We start from the raw sequence: 20,701 nt of genomic DNA on the forward strand, positions 1-20,701 counted from the left end.
CGTTCTGAGTTTTAAATTTTAATTGATATCTTTGAATTTGTAATATAATAGTCATTAATAAATAGAATTTAATCAAAGCTTAACCAAATCAAAGATATCAGTGAAAATTTTTAATTATATTTGAAGGTATTTTATTGCTCAAAGTTTGGAATTTTAATTAAAGTAGTGAAAGTTTTGTTATTATGTACTTATATGCAATTCAAATTAAAAGTCCTAGTTAAGCAAAATTTTTTGCCAAAGGGACCCTAAAAAACAGTACAAATTAGCGAGAGGTCTGACAACAAGTGTGCGACTTAAGCGGATGATTTTATAGTAAGTTGATAGACAAAGTTCAAGGAGAATCGAAAATTTGTCTGACTTAGTAAAAGTCCAACTAATCAAGGGTCCGAGTTAACAGGATTCTACTGTATTATAATTTATTAACATTTTGAAGTGTGCACAAGACATGTTAAAGATAAACATGGCTTGTGCACACTTGGAAATATTGTAACTTTATTAATTCATAAAACAAATAAAATTAAAAAAAAAAAAAATTGGAATTTATAGGTAAAAATAAACATCGCAGAAAAAAATGTTTAAAAAGTATTTTTATCTAAATCCCCCCTGGACCTGTAAAATTGGCTGTTTTTTAGGATTTTTGAGAAATTTTTTTCCTTAAAAAATGCTTAGGGGGTAAGATTTTATTGGTACAGTTGAGCTCAAATTTTTAGGTTGTTTTTTGTTTTTTTTTTACTATTTATCACAAATATAGAGTGTATGGTATTTACATTAAAAAATTTCTTCAAATTGACTACCCAATATATATTTAGGCCTTGTTAAATAAAAAACAGCTTAGCACATTAGCTCGTCGTGATTTTGATATCATAAAATTATCTTTATTTTTTAATTTATTTAAGGACATTAACTATTTTAATTACCGCAATAAAATTAGTTAAAGCAAAACAAGTGTATTTTACTAATTAAGAAAAATCTAGAAGTGTTTTTTTCTAAATATACGTATTGTGAAATGTTTATTTTGTTTCAATTTTTTTTTTTTTTTTAAATATTAAATAATTAGATTTAATATAACTTTTTTTTTTTTTTTTATCATTTAACCTAAATTTCTTTCTTTTCGCGACATTTGCATAAATGAAGTAAAATATGTTAATTTTTTTTTCATTATTTTTTAAAAAAGCGTCTTTGCAAATAATTATGAATTTCTACATTTATTAACAAACAAAAAATACTACTTGTTGCAACAAAAAAAAAACCTAAATTAATTACTTTACCATCGCTTTTTTGTGACAAGCAAAGATTTATATTTCCAAGTACCATTTATTAAAAAATATTTGCAGTTGCTCTTTCACCTACCTTATGACAAAAACGTTAAGTGTACGCTTTATGAACATTTTTGATGCAGTGTTAAAAGTTATATGTCAACAAGAAGTTTAATTTTTTATAAAAAATAGAAAAGAAGGAAGAAAAACCAAGATAATAATCTAATTTTTTAAAATTTAAATAACTTTTTTATTCAAAATTCAACAAATGAAGACATTGCAAGAATTATATTGCTTTAAGCATACTTCAAGCATAAATTCAAGCAAAAAAATTAATGAAAGGGATATTCATAAAAAAGGTTTTTTTAATTATAAAAGAATAGACTCTTTAAGATGTCTTAAAGTTTGTAATAATGTTTTTTCATTTTTTTGATAAAATCAATCATTATAACAAAACAAACAAAAAATTAAAATATCAAGAGTGGTGCTAGTATAAAATAAAATTTAGCGTGTATTTTTTTTACCTAATAATTTTTTGTTTTGCTTTTTTAATTTTTTTAAAAAGTTCAATAATTATTTATGTTATTGTTTGTTATGAGAAATTGTCTAAATAAATATTCTTGCTATTTCAAAATAATAAATTAAAAGTGTCATATAACTTCTTTTTTCTCTTTTATATTTTCAAATTCAAAATCTATCTATATAGCATTTTTGATGGAAAAGTTAGAATTATAAAAATAAAATTTTGTTTTATTTTTATATAACAATATTTGTGCTATTTACAAATTTCGTAAATAGCGCAAATATCGGACATAATTTTTATGCAAACTTTTTTACTTAAACATCATTCAAACTTCGTAAGCAGTTTTTTTAAATTTAGTTACTTCTTTTATCTTACCGTTAAATGGTGTGCCAGTTAACACTTGAAAGCAAGGCCTGATATATATATATATATCTCTTTTATCGGCAGTTCTAGTTTGTTTTTTTTATTATTAATTTAAGAACTCTATAAAAAAAAGTAACTATCTAAAATATAAATAAAACTATATTTTGAATGTGTCAAAGTTTGTTTTCTGTATTTTCTATTATCAATTAGAACAGAAGAAAATTGTACGAGCGTTTAAACATATTTAATAAATTACTTTCTAAAACTAAAAAATTTTATTCTTTAAACAAAAACACTATTTTATTTGTATTTTTTTACAAATTTTATTTAAGGATTTAGAGGTAAAGTAATAGAACTAAATTTACCCCCAAAAAATACTTTTAAAGGCCTTGTTAAGAAGCATTATACAACTCACATTTTTTGTAAACTTCAAAAGCATTCAATTAGACAAATACTTTTTTTTTTGAAATATTTAGATTATCTTTTAATATCATTTAAGTGATGTTTATTCAGAAAGTATTAGGTCGCAAAGATATAGCATTTAACTGCAACTGAGAGTTTTCTAAAGAAACAAATTGTTTTATAAAAAAATATTTTAATTTTAAAAGACTTTAAATTAAATATGACTTTAAAAGTTTTATTTATTTTTGAAGGAATGTAAAATAGTAAAATGTTGAATGTAAGATATAGTTTCGAATAGGTGTAAAATAGCAAACTTAGCAACTTTTTTTAGCAACTTTTATTCAAGAAGTTTTTTTAATGTCTGCAAACTAATTACATAAAACATGTCTCTCCATCATAGATTATCATAGGTTATGCAAAAGCTAATTAAAAACTTTTTTTTTTCCTTATAAAAAAGGGAAAGTGCTTTTGTTTAAGAGAATTCTTTTCACAAATGTATTTATATTTTTTTGTTTCTTAATAATTCAAAATCTATCTATAAATTGTTTATAATCTTTATTAAAAATATGACATTAAATACATAAAAGTTAAAATAAATAAATTGTGATAAACAAACAAAAAGTTATATTAAGTATAATATTTTAAGAAATGAATTATAAGGAAATATAATTGTTTTCAAATATCAAGTTTAAATTCTAATAATAATTTTTGTTAAATCAGTTTAAATAATTTTAAATGTGGTTTAAAATAAAATTTAATTACAACGCGATACTTTAAAATATTTTCTATATATCAATAGTTTTGAGGCTACTGTAACAAATAGGATCTTAATAATTACAACAGATTTAAAGTAAAGGGCTTTAAAGTATTTGTAAATTGTTTTTTAATATTTATCAATACTTTGTTGTTGTAAAAAAGAGCGTTTATTTTATTTATATATATATTTATATTTATATATATATATATATATATATATATATATATATATATATATATATATATATATATATATATATATGTAAGAAATTGCTCAATTCAAATTCTGTATTCCCACCCCTTATTATAAGAATTTGTTGTATAAGGGGAAAAGGTAACGCTAGTAAATGTAACTTTACTTAACATCCATATTTATATTGTTAAAAGTTAAATTATTTCAGTTGCGTATTTTAAATTACCGTATTGTAATTAAATTTAATTTGAAACCATAAGCCAATGCTGTAAATATAAAAAACAAAGTTTTTGCATAATACAAAGTTGTTTTACATAAAAAGCAAAAAAAAAATAACAACAATCCATTGTTATAAATATTATTATAAATATATACAAGCCTTTTCAGGAAGTGTGTGTGGTCGCATGTTCATGTTTGTTTGTCCACATTTGAAGTAATTTTTTTAGATAACTTGACCATGTTTTTATATAGCAAGCGTTTTAAGAATTTGCGGCAAAAAAAAGCTATAAGAAACAAAAGAGAACAAAATGGCAATATTTGAAGAAAGGAAACTAATACTATACAAAATAGAAAATCTAAACTAAAAAAAAGTTATAAATTCAAAAAAGAGAACTTTTGTTAAAAAAATAATATATCTAAATATTTTACTTTTTTGTTTTTTTTTTTGTTTTTTTAAAACGTTTGGTATTTTCCAAATGTAAACATTTTTTGATATACAGTTAAGGGAATACTTTTAAAATTATTAAGGAAATACTTTATTATTTGCGCTAGAAATATGAAAATTTTGAAATTTGTTATTCAAATGTTTTTGCTAAACTTTACTGTTTTTATCAATGCACAGGAAAAAGAGAAAACTAATTGCTATTTATTTGTGTTTTTCATGTAAAAAATAGTTTATTTTCTGATGAACTATTGTTATTGACGATGCTTCAAAAGCTTGTGGGCTAATGCATTATTATTTTACTGAACTTTTTAACAAAATTTAAAGGACCTATTTAAAACTTTTTTTTTAATAAATTTTTAAATACATTTTTTTAAACAGAGCAATTGTTATATTATCTCTAGTAATTCACATTAACGTTGGAAATTGGGAATATAAAGGAAACAATTTCAGACATGCATCAAATGTGGTAAATACATTTATAAAAAAAACCACGCTGTTCTTTTGTTTAATTTCTTCCATCATTACAAAATCTATCAATCAAATAATATATTTTACAAATAAATAGTTTTTTATTTTTTTATTTTCCTATTATATAAATATTGAGAAATGTCAAATATAGGAAAAACATTTTAAAAGTGAAAAGACGTCAATAAAATGCATATTAAAACTTTTAATTGCTGTTATATTGTTATAAAATATGTTTTTTTTCCTCAACTTGTATCAAGTTCCATAGTTACAAATAGCAACCACCCTTAAAAAAAGAATACAAAATTTATGCTTTTTGCCTCGAATTTTTGAAACACTTTAAAAGTTAAAAGATAATATTTATAGCAATGGACTGTTTATTTTGTTGTTTTGGTTTTTATGCAAAACCTCCCTGTGTTACGCAAAAAACTTAAAAGCTTCATTTTTTATGTTTATAGCATTGGCTTTACATTAAAAATCATTTAAAGACTATCTTTACATGATATTTTTAAATTGAACAATACTGTTATAAAGAAAGTTATCAATGAAATTTAAATGTTGTTTTAAAAAAAAAATTCTATAATTTAAAAAGTGTATACTTATTTAAACTTATACTATTTATTTCTTAAAACATTTATAACACAACATTATTGTCTTTTGTTGGCTTTCTCAGAATTTAGTTTGTTTTTTTTTAAATGAGAGGGCAATTGTTTAATTGTGAATTCCTTAACAGTAAAAAAAAAATAATAATAACTGTCAAGTTTTTTAAAGTTTTTTGTTAAAAAGCAATTTTAAAACTAAAAAAATCATCTTTTTATAAAATTGTTACATAAAGTTTACTAAAAAAGTTCTTTAAATTAATTTTGCCTACAGGCTTGATTATTGTTTATCAGGCAATCCATTTATATACAGTTATAAACATTAAACACTGTATATTACCACTTTTGTAACGGAATGAATAATATTTATTGATTTGAAACTATAAATAATAAATTAATTAATTCAAAATAAATAAATAATAAAAATTAGCGGTAGGCAACCTGTTGATAAAAAAAGCAATTGCTTTTACTCAACATTTCTGAAGTAATTGTTACGCTTTACATGAATACAAATTTGAGCAAAATTGATAAATGTATTCACATAAAGGTGAACAATTAGTCTAAACAATTAGCCTTGAATAAAAGCAATTGCTTTTTTTTATTCACCTGGCCTAATGAACTGAAAAGGGTATAAAAGAGATGTTAAAACCATATAAAACATTTGTAAAAGTTATATATTTAAAAGTGTGTTCGCATTTTTTTTTTAAACAAATTTATTTACATGATAAATAGTTAAATATGTAACAAAAATATTTTTTAAAAATCTATATAAAACATATTTTTCTTAAAAAACAGTTAACGTTGAAGGCACTTTTCCAATTCAGTTATAATAGCCACCATCTCCAGGACCAAGCCAAGCATAGCCTATTGTAAAGTAAACCATATTAAAATAATTAAAAATATTTATATCAATAGAGATGACGATTAAACAATAAAAAAACTACGTGATTCCATATTTGTAGGAAGTTATAGAAATATTAGTAAAAAGTTAAAGAAAAAAAAAAAGAAAAAAAGAGCAAGATAGAAAGATTTTTAAAAATTACTTAATTTTGTAAGCACTTTGGCTATGGTGTTCATTTTTGAAACCAATATCTTTATCTTTAATGAAAAGCCAACTCGTTTAATTAATCTCATTCAAAGAGCAAAAAAAAATGAATGAGATATAAACAATTGTACTATAGTAATATCAAATGCTATATTAGCTTTTAGTGAATGATTGAAAGCAGTTAGAGAAATTACCTGTAATCATTTTTAACAATAGACACCACGGGAAGGTAGGCCAAACTGTCTATCAACACAAAACATTACAACAATAACATTACAACAATTATGCAAACCAATAGCAAATAACTTAAGATATTTGTAGGATTAAATTAAACTAAATATTCACAGACATGTGTTTTTATATATATAGCTATAAAAGGCTATAAATTTTATAGGAAAATTAAACATGAACAACATTAATTCTTCTTGAAACTAAAAATTTATCAGCTCTTATCCGCTTGCAGACCTTGCTTGAAAGACTGCGTAGAATACTGATCCGCGTGTAGAAAAGCTTAGAAGCTACTTTAAAAACGACACTACTACTATTACTACTACTATTAAATTAGCGTAATAATATTTAAATTAATCAATTAATTAATAAGGAAATAAAACTGTAAATAAACTAAATAGTTGAATGTAAAACAAACAAAAGTAACTAAAATTAAATTTGATAAAAATGAATTCTCTTTAAGATGTTTGGAAGTTTTAAAAGCTAAAAAAATTAATTTAATATAAAATACCAAAAATACCATTAAACTACATACACAAAACTAGATTCGCAAAAAAATAAGTAAAAAAATATTTAAACTTTTAATTTGCATTTCTGCAAACTAGTATTGTGTTGAATCTTTTAAAATGATGCTGCAAGTTCAATTATTGGTCACTTTCTTACTTAGAGATTTTTCATCAAAAATCATGAAAGTTATGCAGTCAAAAACAATTTTTATTTTGAAAAAAATTGAAAACATTTTTTTCACGAAGAGTAAGAGCAAATTTTTAATATTTTTTTATTCTATAAATAATAACAGTTTTCAAAAAGTGCCCAAGCTTTTAGGAAAAATTGCTAAGTTTTAAATTACGTTACACAAATTTAAAATGTGCTTCAACTAAGTATCTTTATTCAAAACTTTAAATGAAAAAAAAAAAGATTTAGTATCAGCATACATATATTAATAAAAAATTTTTTAAAGTTTTTTGACGAACCATTTAGAAAAAAAAAAAAAAAATTAAATGTGCATTATTCGAAAAATCATACTTTAAAATTGCTTTTGTTAGTTTCTTAAAATTTTATTTTCAAAAAAAGTTAATAATAAAAAAATATATTTGGCCATTTCCCCAGAGTAAATCACTTTAAATTATGCAATTAAATTCACAGTAAAAATAAAGTTTTACATGTTTATGCGTTTTTTATCTTATGGCATTGGATGACTTTCAGAACTATTAAAAAACAACTTAAAGTTACTTTTTTATTAAAAATATATTTTTAATAAACTTTTATGTGTCTACTTTAAAACTCATCTGTTAAAAATTGATAAAAAAAGAGATAGAAAGTTGACTACTTTAACATTTTCTTCTGTGGAACTCTCATAATTAATTCCATAATTCTTTTTTTTAATTATTTAAAAATGCTTTTAAGCAAAAATGTTATTTAAAAAAATCATTTTATTATACCATAGCATGGTTTTAAAGTTGTAAGGGTTGCATAAACGTGTTATGACAATTATTTACAGTTGTTTTATTTGTTGGTTTTAAGCATTGGATTTTTTGTTACAACTGTCACGACAGAAAAAACATTAAAATGCTTGTAAAACTTCAAGTAAAAAGTATGAAACTAAGTGCGTAATTACATCAATAAATACACGCACCAAATGGTTTTACCATGTTGTTTATATATATATATATATATATATATATATATATATATATATATATATATATATATATATTGTTAATACAATTACACAAAATGCTAAATTGCCTACATAAATAACATTTCAAAGTGGTTTGTGCGTGACGTTTTTCAATATTATAATGTAATATATGTCATTTTAGTCATTAATAGCTAAAAGTGCTACAGGAAATGTTTGAGAGAAAAAAAAATCAAAAAGTCATCACCCTAATATATATATATATATATATATATATATATATATATATATATATATATATATATATATATATATATTTATATATATATATATATATATATATATATATATATATATATATATATATATATATATATATATATATATATATATATATATATGAGCCCATGAGATGCATAGTGGTATAAGTCACTCATATCTAGTTTTGGGAAGTCTGACTAGTATCACTATGACTGTGAACAAAAAGAGCTGTTTAGTGAGGAGCATAACAAAAAACAGTTCCAGCATCATTATCAATATCATTAGACTTATACCACTCTGCCATGTAATAGAATAAACATAATGCTAACCATTGGTGGCGATAACTCAAAATATTGAAAAAAGTGACTTATACCACTATGCATCTCATGGGCTCATATATATATAACACAATAAATAGTAATTCTAATAGAAACAACAAAGTTATGCAACTCAAGCAAATATGCTAGCAAAAAATACTAATAAAGTTCTTTTGCAGACAATTAAAAACTAAAGTAGATACTTTTAGCACAGATAATCTCAAGAAATTGGAAAATAATATGCTTAATTGGAAAAAAAATAAAACTGTAGACTCTTTAAAATCCCTAATGCTGTCATAAATACCTAATTCAACTTATGCTAAACAATCAAAAGTGTAAGAAAATGAACAACATGCACTATTAAGTTATCTTAACAATAAAATAAGATATTAGTGGAAAAAACATCATTTTTAGACTGTAACAAATATCGGCTCCAAAATTATAAAAATTCAACTAAGCAAAATTGTTAGCTTGAAATATTGGTATCAAAATGAAAAGGCTAAATCAAAATGTACAATTTTGTCGCAAGAAACGTAATATAATGACTTACTAATTTGGTTATATTATAGGATAAGATAAAACTGTATATAAACATTGCTTCTTGTGTTATATTAAATAGATATAACAAAATTTTGGATATTTTCAAGTTAGTCTTAATTGAAAGAATATTTAAAAGCAGTACAATTAATCTTGTATAAAAAAAAAAATAAGTCAATATCAAACTACTTTACATTTTTTTACCCCAAATGGTTTTTTTGGAAATTTTTTAAGAACAAAAATATTGCTACCACTAACTTTAGCAAGCAAATATCTTTGTTTATATTAAATGTATTAAACCTCTAAAGAACACTAATTATATATTTTAATGATAAGAGACACTATATCAGAATAAGAAAATAAAAATAGAAAAGAAAAAAAACTAATCCTGTATATGTAATTGCAGTTTACAATAGTGATATGCTTAATTCAAGCTTTGCAATTTATCTATTATTTACAGTTTATGGTGTACTCTTTACTTTACGTTTTTTTAAGTTTTATGATGACTTTCAATTTTTGTTCCATATAGTTCAACTATGCATTCAAACCACCAAAAGCTTTTATTTCTCTATAAAATTTCCATTTTCTATTTCAAATCATCAAAAATAAATTTTATCTTTTTCAGTTAATTATTTTGTATTAATAAATCTTTATATTTATATAGAAATTTTTATCTAAAGTTCTTTATATACAAAATTGTTTTAATGGCATTTTCTAGAAGCTTCTCGAATGCTAAATGATGATGAATTTGATACTAATGCTAAAAAGAAATCTTCCAAAGGAGCATCTGATTATCAAGCTGCATGGATTCTTGATGAAGATGATTCTGATGATGAAGAAAACAGCAATAGTAGTGATAATGATAATGATGAATTTAGAATGGTTGAAGAGGACAATGAAGATCCAGTAAACTAATACATTTTTATTTATAATAAATTATTAATTTATTAGGTTATAAATTATATATAATTGTTAAATTAAAAAGTTAAAACAGAATATTAAAAGGATTGAAAAATATATCTTTATATATTTTTTCTGTTTACGTTTTGTATTTTTTTTTACTTATAATATATTTATATATTAAACAATTAAGAATTTTTTTTTAAATAAATTTTCTTTACATAATTTCTTTCTTTTTTGGTTGAAGGGATTCATTATATTAAATTAGCATTGTTTCATTATGCAAATATTCATTTTATCCAGACCATATAATCTAAACACTTCTTAGAAAAAGAGCACATCATCAGATCAAAAATAAACAATGAAAAAAAAAAAAAATTTTTTTGTTGTAAAAAAAGTCCTTCATATCTTGGTAGTATCTGCCCAAACCCTCAGTTGATATATGTACTGAAGTGTCCGCAGGTGGCGATTTCAGTATGCTATCATCAATAATATTGTATTCAGGGCAAGGTACGCAAAAATATATATTATTATTAAATTTAATTGGTACCATTATTATGTTTATGTGAAAAATTTTTTTTGCTCTTTATGTAAATAAAATCTAAAAAAAAAGTTTGATAAGTTTAATATCATTCATTATTAGTAAATCTTCAATTTACTAATAATAAACTGACCAAATTTTGTTTTGTTGGTACAGAAATTTTTAGAAAGTAATAAAAATGCAACAATAATTAAAAGTTCAATCAAAATAAAAAGAATTTTAATTAAGTACTTATTTGAAAAAAAGCAAGGGGTTTGGAACTATCAAACTTTATTTTGATAAATAGTTTGATATAAATACAAATATGTTTGCATGTTTAGTGTTACATGTAATGTCATACTGAAATAGCCAACTGCTGGGGCTTTAGTATATACATAAGTTGAAGGTTTGGGTAGGTTCTATTAAGATATGAAGGACTTTTATTACTGAAAAAAAAAATTTCTTTTTCTCTATATAAAATAAAATTCTAATAAAAATTATATATTTTTACTTATTTAATTTTTATTTATGAGAAAATCACTATTTTAATTTTTGTTTTGTTTTAATTTTAATTTTATTTAAATTTATTATTTATTATTTTTATTTTATTATTATTATTTTTTAACTATAAAGGAACAAAGTTGGTATTTTGAAAACTTCAATAAAAAAGTTTCTTTTTTTCTTAGAGCAAACCAGATACTGACTTTGACAATGTAGGGTTTTCATCATTTTTTTTTGTTTTTTTAAATATTTTTAAAATGTTTTGTTTGTTAAGCTACTATCTTTTTGAATTATTTTGAATTAATAGGAGTTTCATAGTCTTTTAAGCCACTATAAGTTTTTTAAGCTCCTATGATTGGTTAGCAGCACATTTTTTACTTATTGTTATAGATAAGCATGGCCGCCACAACTGTTGCAGATGATGATAAATATGATGACCATTTTGATATAGATGAAGATAAGAAAGCGTATGTCATTATTGAAAGTTTTCTAAAAAATTTCATTGTGCTATCAAAAAATCATTAATTGTGTTATAAGTATGGTGTCATTTGTTTATAGTTTAGAGAAATACAGATTGGAACACGAAAATGAATTATTTCCAGATGAAATTGATACTCCCATGGATATTCCAGCAAAAGATCGATTTTTAAGGTTGAGATGTTTCTGTATTTCAGGATTGCTGTCTCCTATTCTCAAATGTCTTTGTATCTCTGGATCATATGTTACAATTTTCTAAATTGTTTGTTTACTTGATTTTTTTTTCTTTTACTTTTTATAGGTACCGTGGTTTAAAAAGTTTTCGTACATCACCATGGGACCCTAAAGAAAATTTGCCTTTAGATTATGCAAGGTATTTACAGTTTATTGTTAGACAGTTTGACAAACCAAAAAAATAATTCTTTTTTAAAACAGTAACTTAAATCTTTCTTGGCTTCAACCTCTATAATTATAATCACAATTATAAATCTAGTTTATTATGGTATTTACAAACAATTGAATTGTTACAAATTAAATATATAAAAAAACTAAATATATATAAAAAAAAATGTTGCAAGTGACATAGCATGTCACCTTACATATAGATAGATGACAATATTGTAACATATGAAATGATCAATTAACATTTTCACAACTCCTGAACTACCGTTTAGAAGTCATGAAGAGACAAGTTTTATACAATGTTTTTAATTAATAATTTTTTTCCTTTAGAATATTTCAGTTTCAAAATTTCAACCATAGTAAAAGAAAGGTCTTGAAAGAAAAAGTTAAAGAAGATAGTTTTTTAATTGATGTAAGAAAACTGTTTATTTTCAATATTTATAATAAAATTAATGCCAAATTTATTTTTAAATAAGATTTCAAGCATTCCTGGAAACCGCGTGCAGTCGCATGCCTTGTTTGTCCACATTTACAGTAATTTTTCTAGATGCACTGACCATGGCAGTTTGTATCTTTTAACTTATAAAGCGTTTAAATAATTTGCGGCAAAAAGCTAAACTTATCTACTGAGAAAAAAAAACAATCCTATAAAAAGGAAACAAAATTGTAACAAAATATCAAGTTTTAATTAAATAAACTAGAAAATTTGATAATTAAAAAAAAAAATTTATTATATAAAATTTTTATACAACTTTTATATTCTTTTTTTTTAAGTGATTTAGCTACCAAATTTGATGAAAAAAAACATCTTTTATGAAAATTTAACGACAATTAAAAGTTTCGATTCATGATTTTTATCAGTCCATATAATTAAAAAACTAATTTGCTATGTACGCTAGAACTATGAGAAATTTTGTTAATTTTGTGTTGTTGTGTTTATTTGTTTTGGCATCTTTTTGCATTTAAAAATGTTTTTGCTATACTTGATGTTTTTTCTCAATACTTATATAATAGGAAAATAAGAAAATTAATTATTTGTAAAACATATTATTTGAATAATAAATTTTTTAATAGCAGAATAAATTAAAAAAAGAATAACATGGTTTCTTTTATATATGTATTTGGTGCATGTCTGAAATTGTTTCTTTTATATTACCCAATTTACAACGTTAATTTTAATTACAAGAGATAATGAACATAACGATTGCTATGTTTAAAAAAAATTAAAAACTTAAAAAATCATTTTTAAATAGATTCCTGAAAATTTTGTTAAAAAGTTCAGTAAATTAACAATCCACTATCCCACAAGCTTTTGGAGCATCATCAATAACAATAGTTTATCAGGAAATAAACTATTGGGTTTAAATGCACAACTTGGATAATCTAACAAAAGTGCAGACTATTTCAATTGGGGTAGTGAAAGCAACAAAATGTTTTATAATTAAATATAAATATTAATGACTTTTTTTTTTTTTACATGAAAAACTTGTTAAAAAAAAAATTTTTATTAACAAATAAATAACAATTAGTTTTCTCGCTTCCTGTTCATTGATAAAAACAGTAAAGTTTAGTAAAAATATTTGAAAAACAAATTTAAAAATTGTCGATGTTTCTAGCACAAATAATAAAGTATTTCATTAATATACTGACTGAAAAAAGTCTCGAGCAAAAAAAAATTATTTTCGTTATATTCTTATATGCTTTTTTTCCTCGACTTGTATCAATTTTGATAGAGGAAAATTATTTTTTTGACAAAATTTTTTTTCTTAATTCAATTTTTTTATTTTATTTAGATTTTCTATTTCAGTCTTCATTTCCTTTCTTCGAATATTGCTGTTTTATTCTCTCTAGTTTCTTATAGCTTTATTTTGCCGCAAATTCTTAAAATCTTTACTATATAAAAACGTGATCAAGTTATCTAAAAAAATTACTTCAAGCATGGACAAACAAGGTTTGTGACCGCACGCTCTTCCCAGGAAAGCTTGGATTTAACTAAATAATATTTAATTTAACATTATTTAATTGAATCTTTGATATGATAAAATTTCAGAAGATTCTCAGAACAGTTATTTTCATTTTTTAAAAATCATTTTGTTATAATTATGTTCATATTACATTTTAAATATCTACTGTCAATTGGTTTGAAAATGAAAACTGTTTTAAAAAAATTTTCTAAAATAAAATTTTTTTAATACCTTATTACTACTTTTAAACAATTCATTTTAGCCTTAAGTCAAATTTGTCATACTTTTTGGGTTTGAATTAAAATCAAAGGTTTGATCTATATATACAATAATTTTTTTGATTTTCTGGTTTTACTAGGTTATACTTTAACACTATGTGCTTTAATGTTTTAATTTATTGTTAGTTATATATTTGTTTTTCTTGTAGAACTTATATATCAGCTCAGTTCATGTAAAAATATTTACATGCAAAGTGTTTTATTTTGACAATATTAAGAAAGCTGTCATACATACAAACGTTAATCATCACTATCTTCTGAATCATTAAATGACACACAAAAGCTCCATATAAAATTCATGCTTTTAATGTTGAGCTTATAGTAGTTGTCTATCATAAGTGATGCCACATGCTAAATATGATATGGTGGGCTGCATTTTTCACAAAATATTCTGACATTGTTGCTCAGCTTTATCCATCTTGACTTGTGGTTTTATTAAAACAATATGTACCAGAACTTGATGTGTACAAGCAACTTGATGTTTATATGCAATAGAGAAAAAAACAGAAAAAGATTATTATGAAACTCTATTATATTTATACAGTATACAATAAAAACATTTTATTTAATTTTAATTTATCATTTTTTTTATATAAAAATGTACAAAATGCTTATCTGTTATAGACCGTATATTGTATTTTTTTTTTATTGTTAAGTAACAAAATTTTAAAATCCTTTAGAAAAAATATTAAAATCAAAAAATGTTTTATTTTATTTTTACTATATTTAGGCTGGTTTGTATGTAACTCTTCACATTAAAAATGTACCAAAAATTTACTTAGGTAATAAATTAATTATAAGATTTGTGTTGTATAAATATTCTATAGACAAAAAGTAAATTTTTTTGAATACAGTTAAATATTTATAAATCTTTAACTCTGCAGGGGCGGATCTAGGGTACGTCTAGTACGTCTGTAGACATACCCAAAAATTAAATTGAATCTAAAAAAAAAGAAAAAAAGTTATTGTGTATAAAAAAATTTTTTTTACTTAACCGTCAAGTAAATTATATTTAAGTTTTATTATTGGATTTATAGATATAAACACTAATTTAAAAAAAAATATTTGTTTCTTGTTTAGAGCGGTTTTTCAAGTCGTCAAAAATATATTTCTTAAATAGAGGTCAAAGTAATAATAAATAAATAATATTTAATAAGGAGGATCTATGGACATCCCCAATATTATTTTATTAAATGATAAAAAGCGTTTTTGAATTTTTTATTTATTTTGTTAAAAAAGCAAGATTTAATTTCTTAACTTATAACAATTTTTTGACGTCTGTGAAGTGAAATAAACTCTAAGTAAAATCTTAGTCAAAATCCTTGTTTTGCGATAATAAGGAGGTGAAATATGTTTTGATAATTAATACGTGGCAAAATACAACAATGGATGTTCTTAACATTATTTTTTTCTATGATTTATCTTTTTATTTAGTTTAGTTTCAATATTTAGTTTTTAAGTACTTGATTTTATCTATAAAAAAAACACTGTTGGATGTCCTGCAACACTCACACCCTGAAATGTATATTGTTTGTTATGATATTTAAAATGTTGCTTAATGATAGATGTTAAAAATGTTAGTCTAAAATGTCTTAAAACTTGATGTGTGTTTTAACATTACATAATTTGAAGTTTACATAAGCTAGATATTTGCATACACTTTTGTTCACTTTTTCTTATACAAAAAGTGCTGCAAATCTTTCTCACCATTAACTCAGGTTTAATGGCTGCTGTGAGTTCATTGCAAACACACTCAAATGAACAATGGCAGAAGAAGCAGGAGTAGCAGCATTAAGTTTGATATTAAAATATTATAGGATACACAAAAGGGCAAGTTGTCAAAACAAAATATTGTATGCTTGTTCATATAAGGTGTGCAAAGAAGGCTTGAATCATCTCGTAAAGTTTAATATTACTATAAAGTGTCAAATTTATTTGAAACCATGACACTTGTGTATTTCAACTAAAATTGGTATATTTTATTTTAAAACAAATAATTAAAATTGTGTTTAAAGATAAAACAACAATGAAAATTTGCTATTTAGAGAGCTATGGGCTCATGGTAAAAAGTAGAAATTTTTGTTTGCAATATTTACAGTGAATCTTTTATTATGGAGCAGCCACAATAATGGTTTTGTGTGTTGCCTGAGTAGCATAAACTATAAGTATACGCAACGTTTTACAAAACACTAATTAGAATAAAATATCTTTCCAAGAAGTGCTGATTGCCCAAACTGATGCTATTTAATTGTATTGAATGAAATGTTTCAAAATATGCTAAGTTAATTTTTCTTTGTTTTCCTTAACTTATTTTGATATTTTAGTATTAAATTGAATAATTAATTAATTCAAAATTCATTCAAAAGTAAAATTTAAAAAAAAAATCTAGACTGGTATTTTGATTTATCATATTAGAAACTGTTTTACTTTTATTTATTTATTTATGAGAACTGCAGTTACTTAAAATACAGACCAAGATTTTGCAAATGTTCAGCAATTTTTTTTTTTAATCTTTTTTTTTATAAATTTTATAAAATATTTATAACTACAAAATGTTAAATTTTAGTTGGACGCCAAACTTTTTTTAGTTTGATAAATGTTATTTGTTGACAACTTTTTTATATTAGTTTGGTTTTTTTTAAACAATCATTAAAGATTAATGATTTTAATATATTCTTGTCTTATATACTTGACTGGCCAGAATGGTTTTTGGTCAAAACATACTTTTAGACAAATCTTACTTGACATAGACAATCCGTTATTTAAGGCATTGATTTATAGTGTGTGTGTGTGTGTTTGTGTATATATCAATGCCTAAAATAAACTCTTAAAATAAAAACAACCCAAACCTTTAGTCAATGCAGCAACACTTTAGTCAACACAGCAACATCTTGCATATTCTACCTATATTGTCAGTTGATGTATGTACTGAAGCCCTCACAGCTACATTACATGATAACATGATCAGTGTGTGTCTAATGCTGTATTGACTTTTACAACAAAATGTAACATTGAATTTATGTAAATAAATAATGTAAGTTTTAAAGTTTTATGTAATTAGCAAAGTCTGTATGTTTAACACACTTTTTTTTTAAATATAAAAATATTTTACAGTAAAATTTCTTTCTTCGAAATTATTATATAGGGCAAGAGCATTAAGCTCCCAATTGTCAAAAAATAAAAAACTTAAAAAAATCTAAATTAAAAAAAAAATAAGAAAAGCTCCCTCCCATTGTTTTATTAGAAGTTTACAGTTTTACAATTCATTAATTTTAGCAAAGATTTTAAAGGATTTTATTTTCTACCGTTACCGTAAATTATTGAAATAAAATAACTATATAAAGAATAATTTAGGTGTGGGACAGACCAACCATGACCCATATTACAGGTCCGGACTGCTTTTATATATATATATATATATATATATATATATATATATATATATATATATATATATATATATATATGTATGTATGTATATACTATATTGTATATATATGTATATACTATATTGTATATATATATATATATACTTTATTGTGTATATATATATACTATATTGTATACTTAGATAAGCAGTCCAATTTCGTATTAAAATAAGGGGCTGCTGGAGGCTTCAATATATACATCAAATGACTAAATATAAAATTGCCTAAGAATTTGGGTTGGGGCAGCAATCATTTTTTTTTTATTGTTCTTTAATTTTTTCTTCTGAAAAAGGCCATACGAAATAAAGGAAGCTGAAGTTGAATCAAAAAGTACACATGTATTTGTGTATATAAATTTACATATTTATTTAAATATATATATTAGAAAAACAGGATTATAAATTTTATTTTTAATTCATTATGTTATCTATATCTATGTTAAATATATAATAGAAAAAATTACAACAATACAATAGCAAAACCTAAAAATTAATTTATTGTTATCTATATGCTCTCATTTATTTTTAAAAAATTTTCTACTGCATATTACATTATTCATGATTTCTTCAAAATTTTTTAGAATCTTTTGATAAAGGCAGTCCTTTGGTAGTGTATGGTTTACTTCCTCATGAACACAAGGTTTTTGAAATTTTAGCATTCTTGATGTTTATTAAATAATGATTGTACATTTTTTTAATATAGTGTAATACATGGAGGGTTGAATAGGGATGGAATTACCAATTTGATCAAAAAAATGTCAAAACAATCCAGTCAAAAAATTAGCTTTTTAATTTTTATATGAATATGATTTTCACAAATATTTTACTTTTATTTTAATATAAAATTGAATCCATTCTCACTTTTATTTATTTGATTAAAAAAGCTTTCTTCAATAATACTTAAATAGTCATATATTATTTAGTAACAGATGACACACATATTTCAGTACTTTATTAGTAACAGATGACACACATATTAGTAATGTATGACACAAATATTTCAGTAATTTAATGCACATTAAAAATAAAATACTATACATTTTTCAGATGACTGTTATGCATTATGTTATAAGGAGAATCCAAGGGTTTGATGCACCAATAAAAGCAAAGGTGTTTTTTTCTTTTTTTACTTTAATCTTTTTGTCTTTGTGCATTTTCTCTAATTTTAAATTAATTATTAATCTTGGGTATTCAAGGAACAACTTATTTTTCATGTTGGATATCGACGTTTCTCTGCTTCTCCGATATTTTCTCAACACACAAATGGAAACAAATTTAAAGTAAATGTTTAACTCTTTTCCCTCTTAATATTATAAAGATTTTTGATTTCACTTTTTTTATTTATTTGTTAGATGGAGAGGTTTCTTCCACAAAATGGCGTTGTAGTTTCAACTGTTTATGCACCAATAATGTACCCTCCAGCTCCAGTACTTGTCTTTAATGAGAGCTCTCAACTAGTTGCAACTGGAAGTGTTTTAAGTTCAAATCCAGATCGAATAATTGTTAAAAAAATTGTCCTTAGTGGACATCCTTTTAAAATTCATAAAAAATCTAGTGTTATTCGATACATGTTTTTCAACAGAGGTTTAAATTTAGTCTTATTGAATAGAAATAATATTTTTTCATTTTATTTTTTTGTATTATAATATTTATAATTAGTTTCTTAGCATAATTAGTTTTTGTATAATTTATGTATAATGAAAATAAAACTGGTCAACAAAAAAAAAGTTTGTTTCAGTTGTGGAGCAAATAGTTTTAAATATGCAATCCTACTTTTCTTAAAGTGTATCTAAGTGTGTTTTAAAATAAATTTTTTCAAAAGTGTATCTAAGTGTGTTTTAAAATAAGTTTTTCAAAAGTGTGTCTTGGTCTTTAAAATCTAGGTCTCATAAGAAGCGTATTTTTATAAAGAATTCAAAAATAATAGCTGTTTGGAATAAAAAATTTATTAATTCATTACTCAAAAACTTTTTTAAAAATTACTTTTACATTTTTTGTCAATAATTTTAAATAAAAACATTCATATTTCTAAAATCTTTATAAAAGCTGAGAAAAAATTATTTTTTCAGTAACAAAAACTTTTTATTGTTGACCAGTGTAATTAGTAAACTTTAAATAAGTGTTTATAATTGGTAATATAAATTGGTATAATATAAACCTAAATTCTTTCTTATAGATGATATTTTGTGGTTTAAACCAGTTGAGCTGTTTACAAAATATGGAAGGAGAGGACACATTAAAGAACCACTTGGTATATATATTTATTCTTTAAATCTCTGTAATTTATATATTATTTATATGATTTTATTTGTATTTAAACTCGTAAATACAAAATCATAACAAAATTCAAATAAAAATTCTTAATTTTTACAAAAATTCACTTGAAAAATGTAAATCTTAAAAGACATTCTTATTATGTATACTTTACATAAAGTTTTATAGATTTTATATGTGTGTGTGTGCGTGTGTATACACACATACATACATATATATATATATATATATATATATATATATATATATATATATATATATATATATATATATATATATATATACATATATATACACACATATATATATATATACACATATATACACATATATATATATATATACACATATATATATATATATATATATATATATATATATACACATATATACATATATATATATATACACATATATATATATATATATATATATATATATATATATATATATATATATATATACACACAAATATATATACATATATACACATATATATATATTTTGAATCACTTTTTTTTTTTGCCATTAATTGGAATCCTGCATTCATGTTAAAGTAAGAAAATTGAAAAAATTAATATTTATTGTAAAAAATATCAAAAATAATTGATGAATTTGATTTTTATTTTTCAAAAAAATCATTAAAAAATACATTATAGAACTTTTTGATGATTATAGAAGAATACTCATCTGGAACATCACCAAATTGA

General features: G+C 22.6%; 1 protein-coding gene across 1 annotated transcript in view; it reads left to right on the top strand.

Annotated features, from left to right (window-relative positions):
* Positions 1-20,701, top strand: part of LOC100210014 (pre-rRNA-processing protein TSR1 homolog) — a 75,524-nt gene that overhangs the window by 51,616 nt on the left and 3,207 nt on the right. Inside the window, exons 12-23 of the mRNA XM_065813701.1 lie at positions 9,967-10,154; positions 11,355-11,381; positions 11,560-11,636; positions 11,728-11,820; positions 11,948-12,019; positions 12,379-12,460; positions 15,021-15,072; positions 18,299-18,357; positions 18,765-18,827; positions 18,914-18,997; positions 19,070-19,301; positions 19,894-19,968. Of these exons, the coding sequence (XP_065669773.1) occupies positions 9,967-10,154; positions 11,355-11,381; positions 11,560-11,636; positions 11,728-11,820; positions 11,948-12,019; positions 12,379-12,460; positions 15,021-15,072; positions 18,299-18,357; positions 18,765-18,827; positions 18,914-18,997; positions 19,070-19,301; positions 19,894-19,968 (1,104 nt within the window). The remainder of the gene's footprint in view (positions 1-9,966; positions 10,155-11,354; positions 11,382-11,559; positions 11,637-11,727; positions 11,821-11,947; positions 12,020-12,378; positions 12,461-15,020; positions 15,073-18,298; positions 18,358-18,764; positions 18,828-18,913; positions 18,998-19,069; positions 19,302-19,893; positions 19,969-20,701) is intronic.

Source organism: Hydra vulgaris, chromosome 12 (assembly GCF_038396675.1).
Source record: "Hydra vulgaris chromosome 12, alternate assembly HydraT2T_AEP".
NCBI lineage: Eukaryota > Metazoa > Cnidaria > Hydrozoa > Anthoathecata > Hydridae > Hydra > Hydra vulgaris.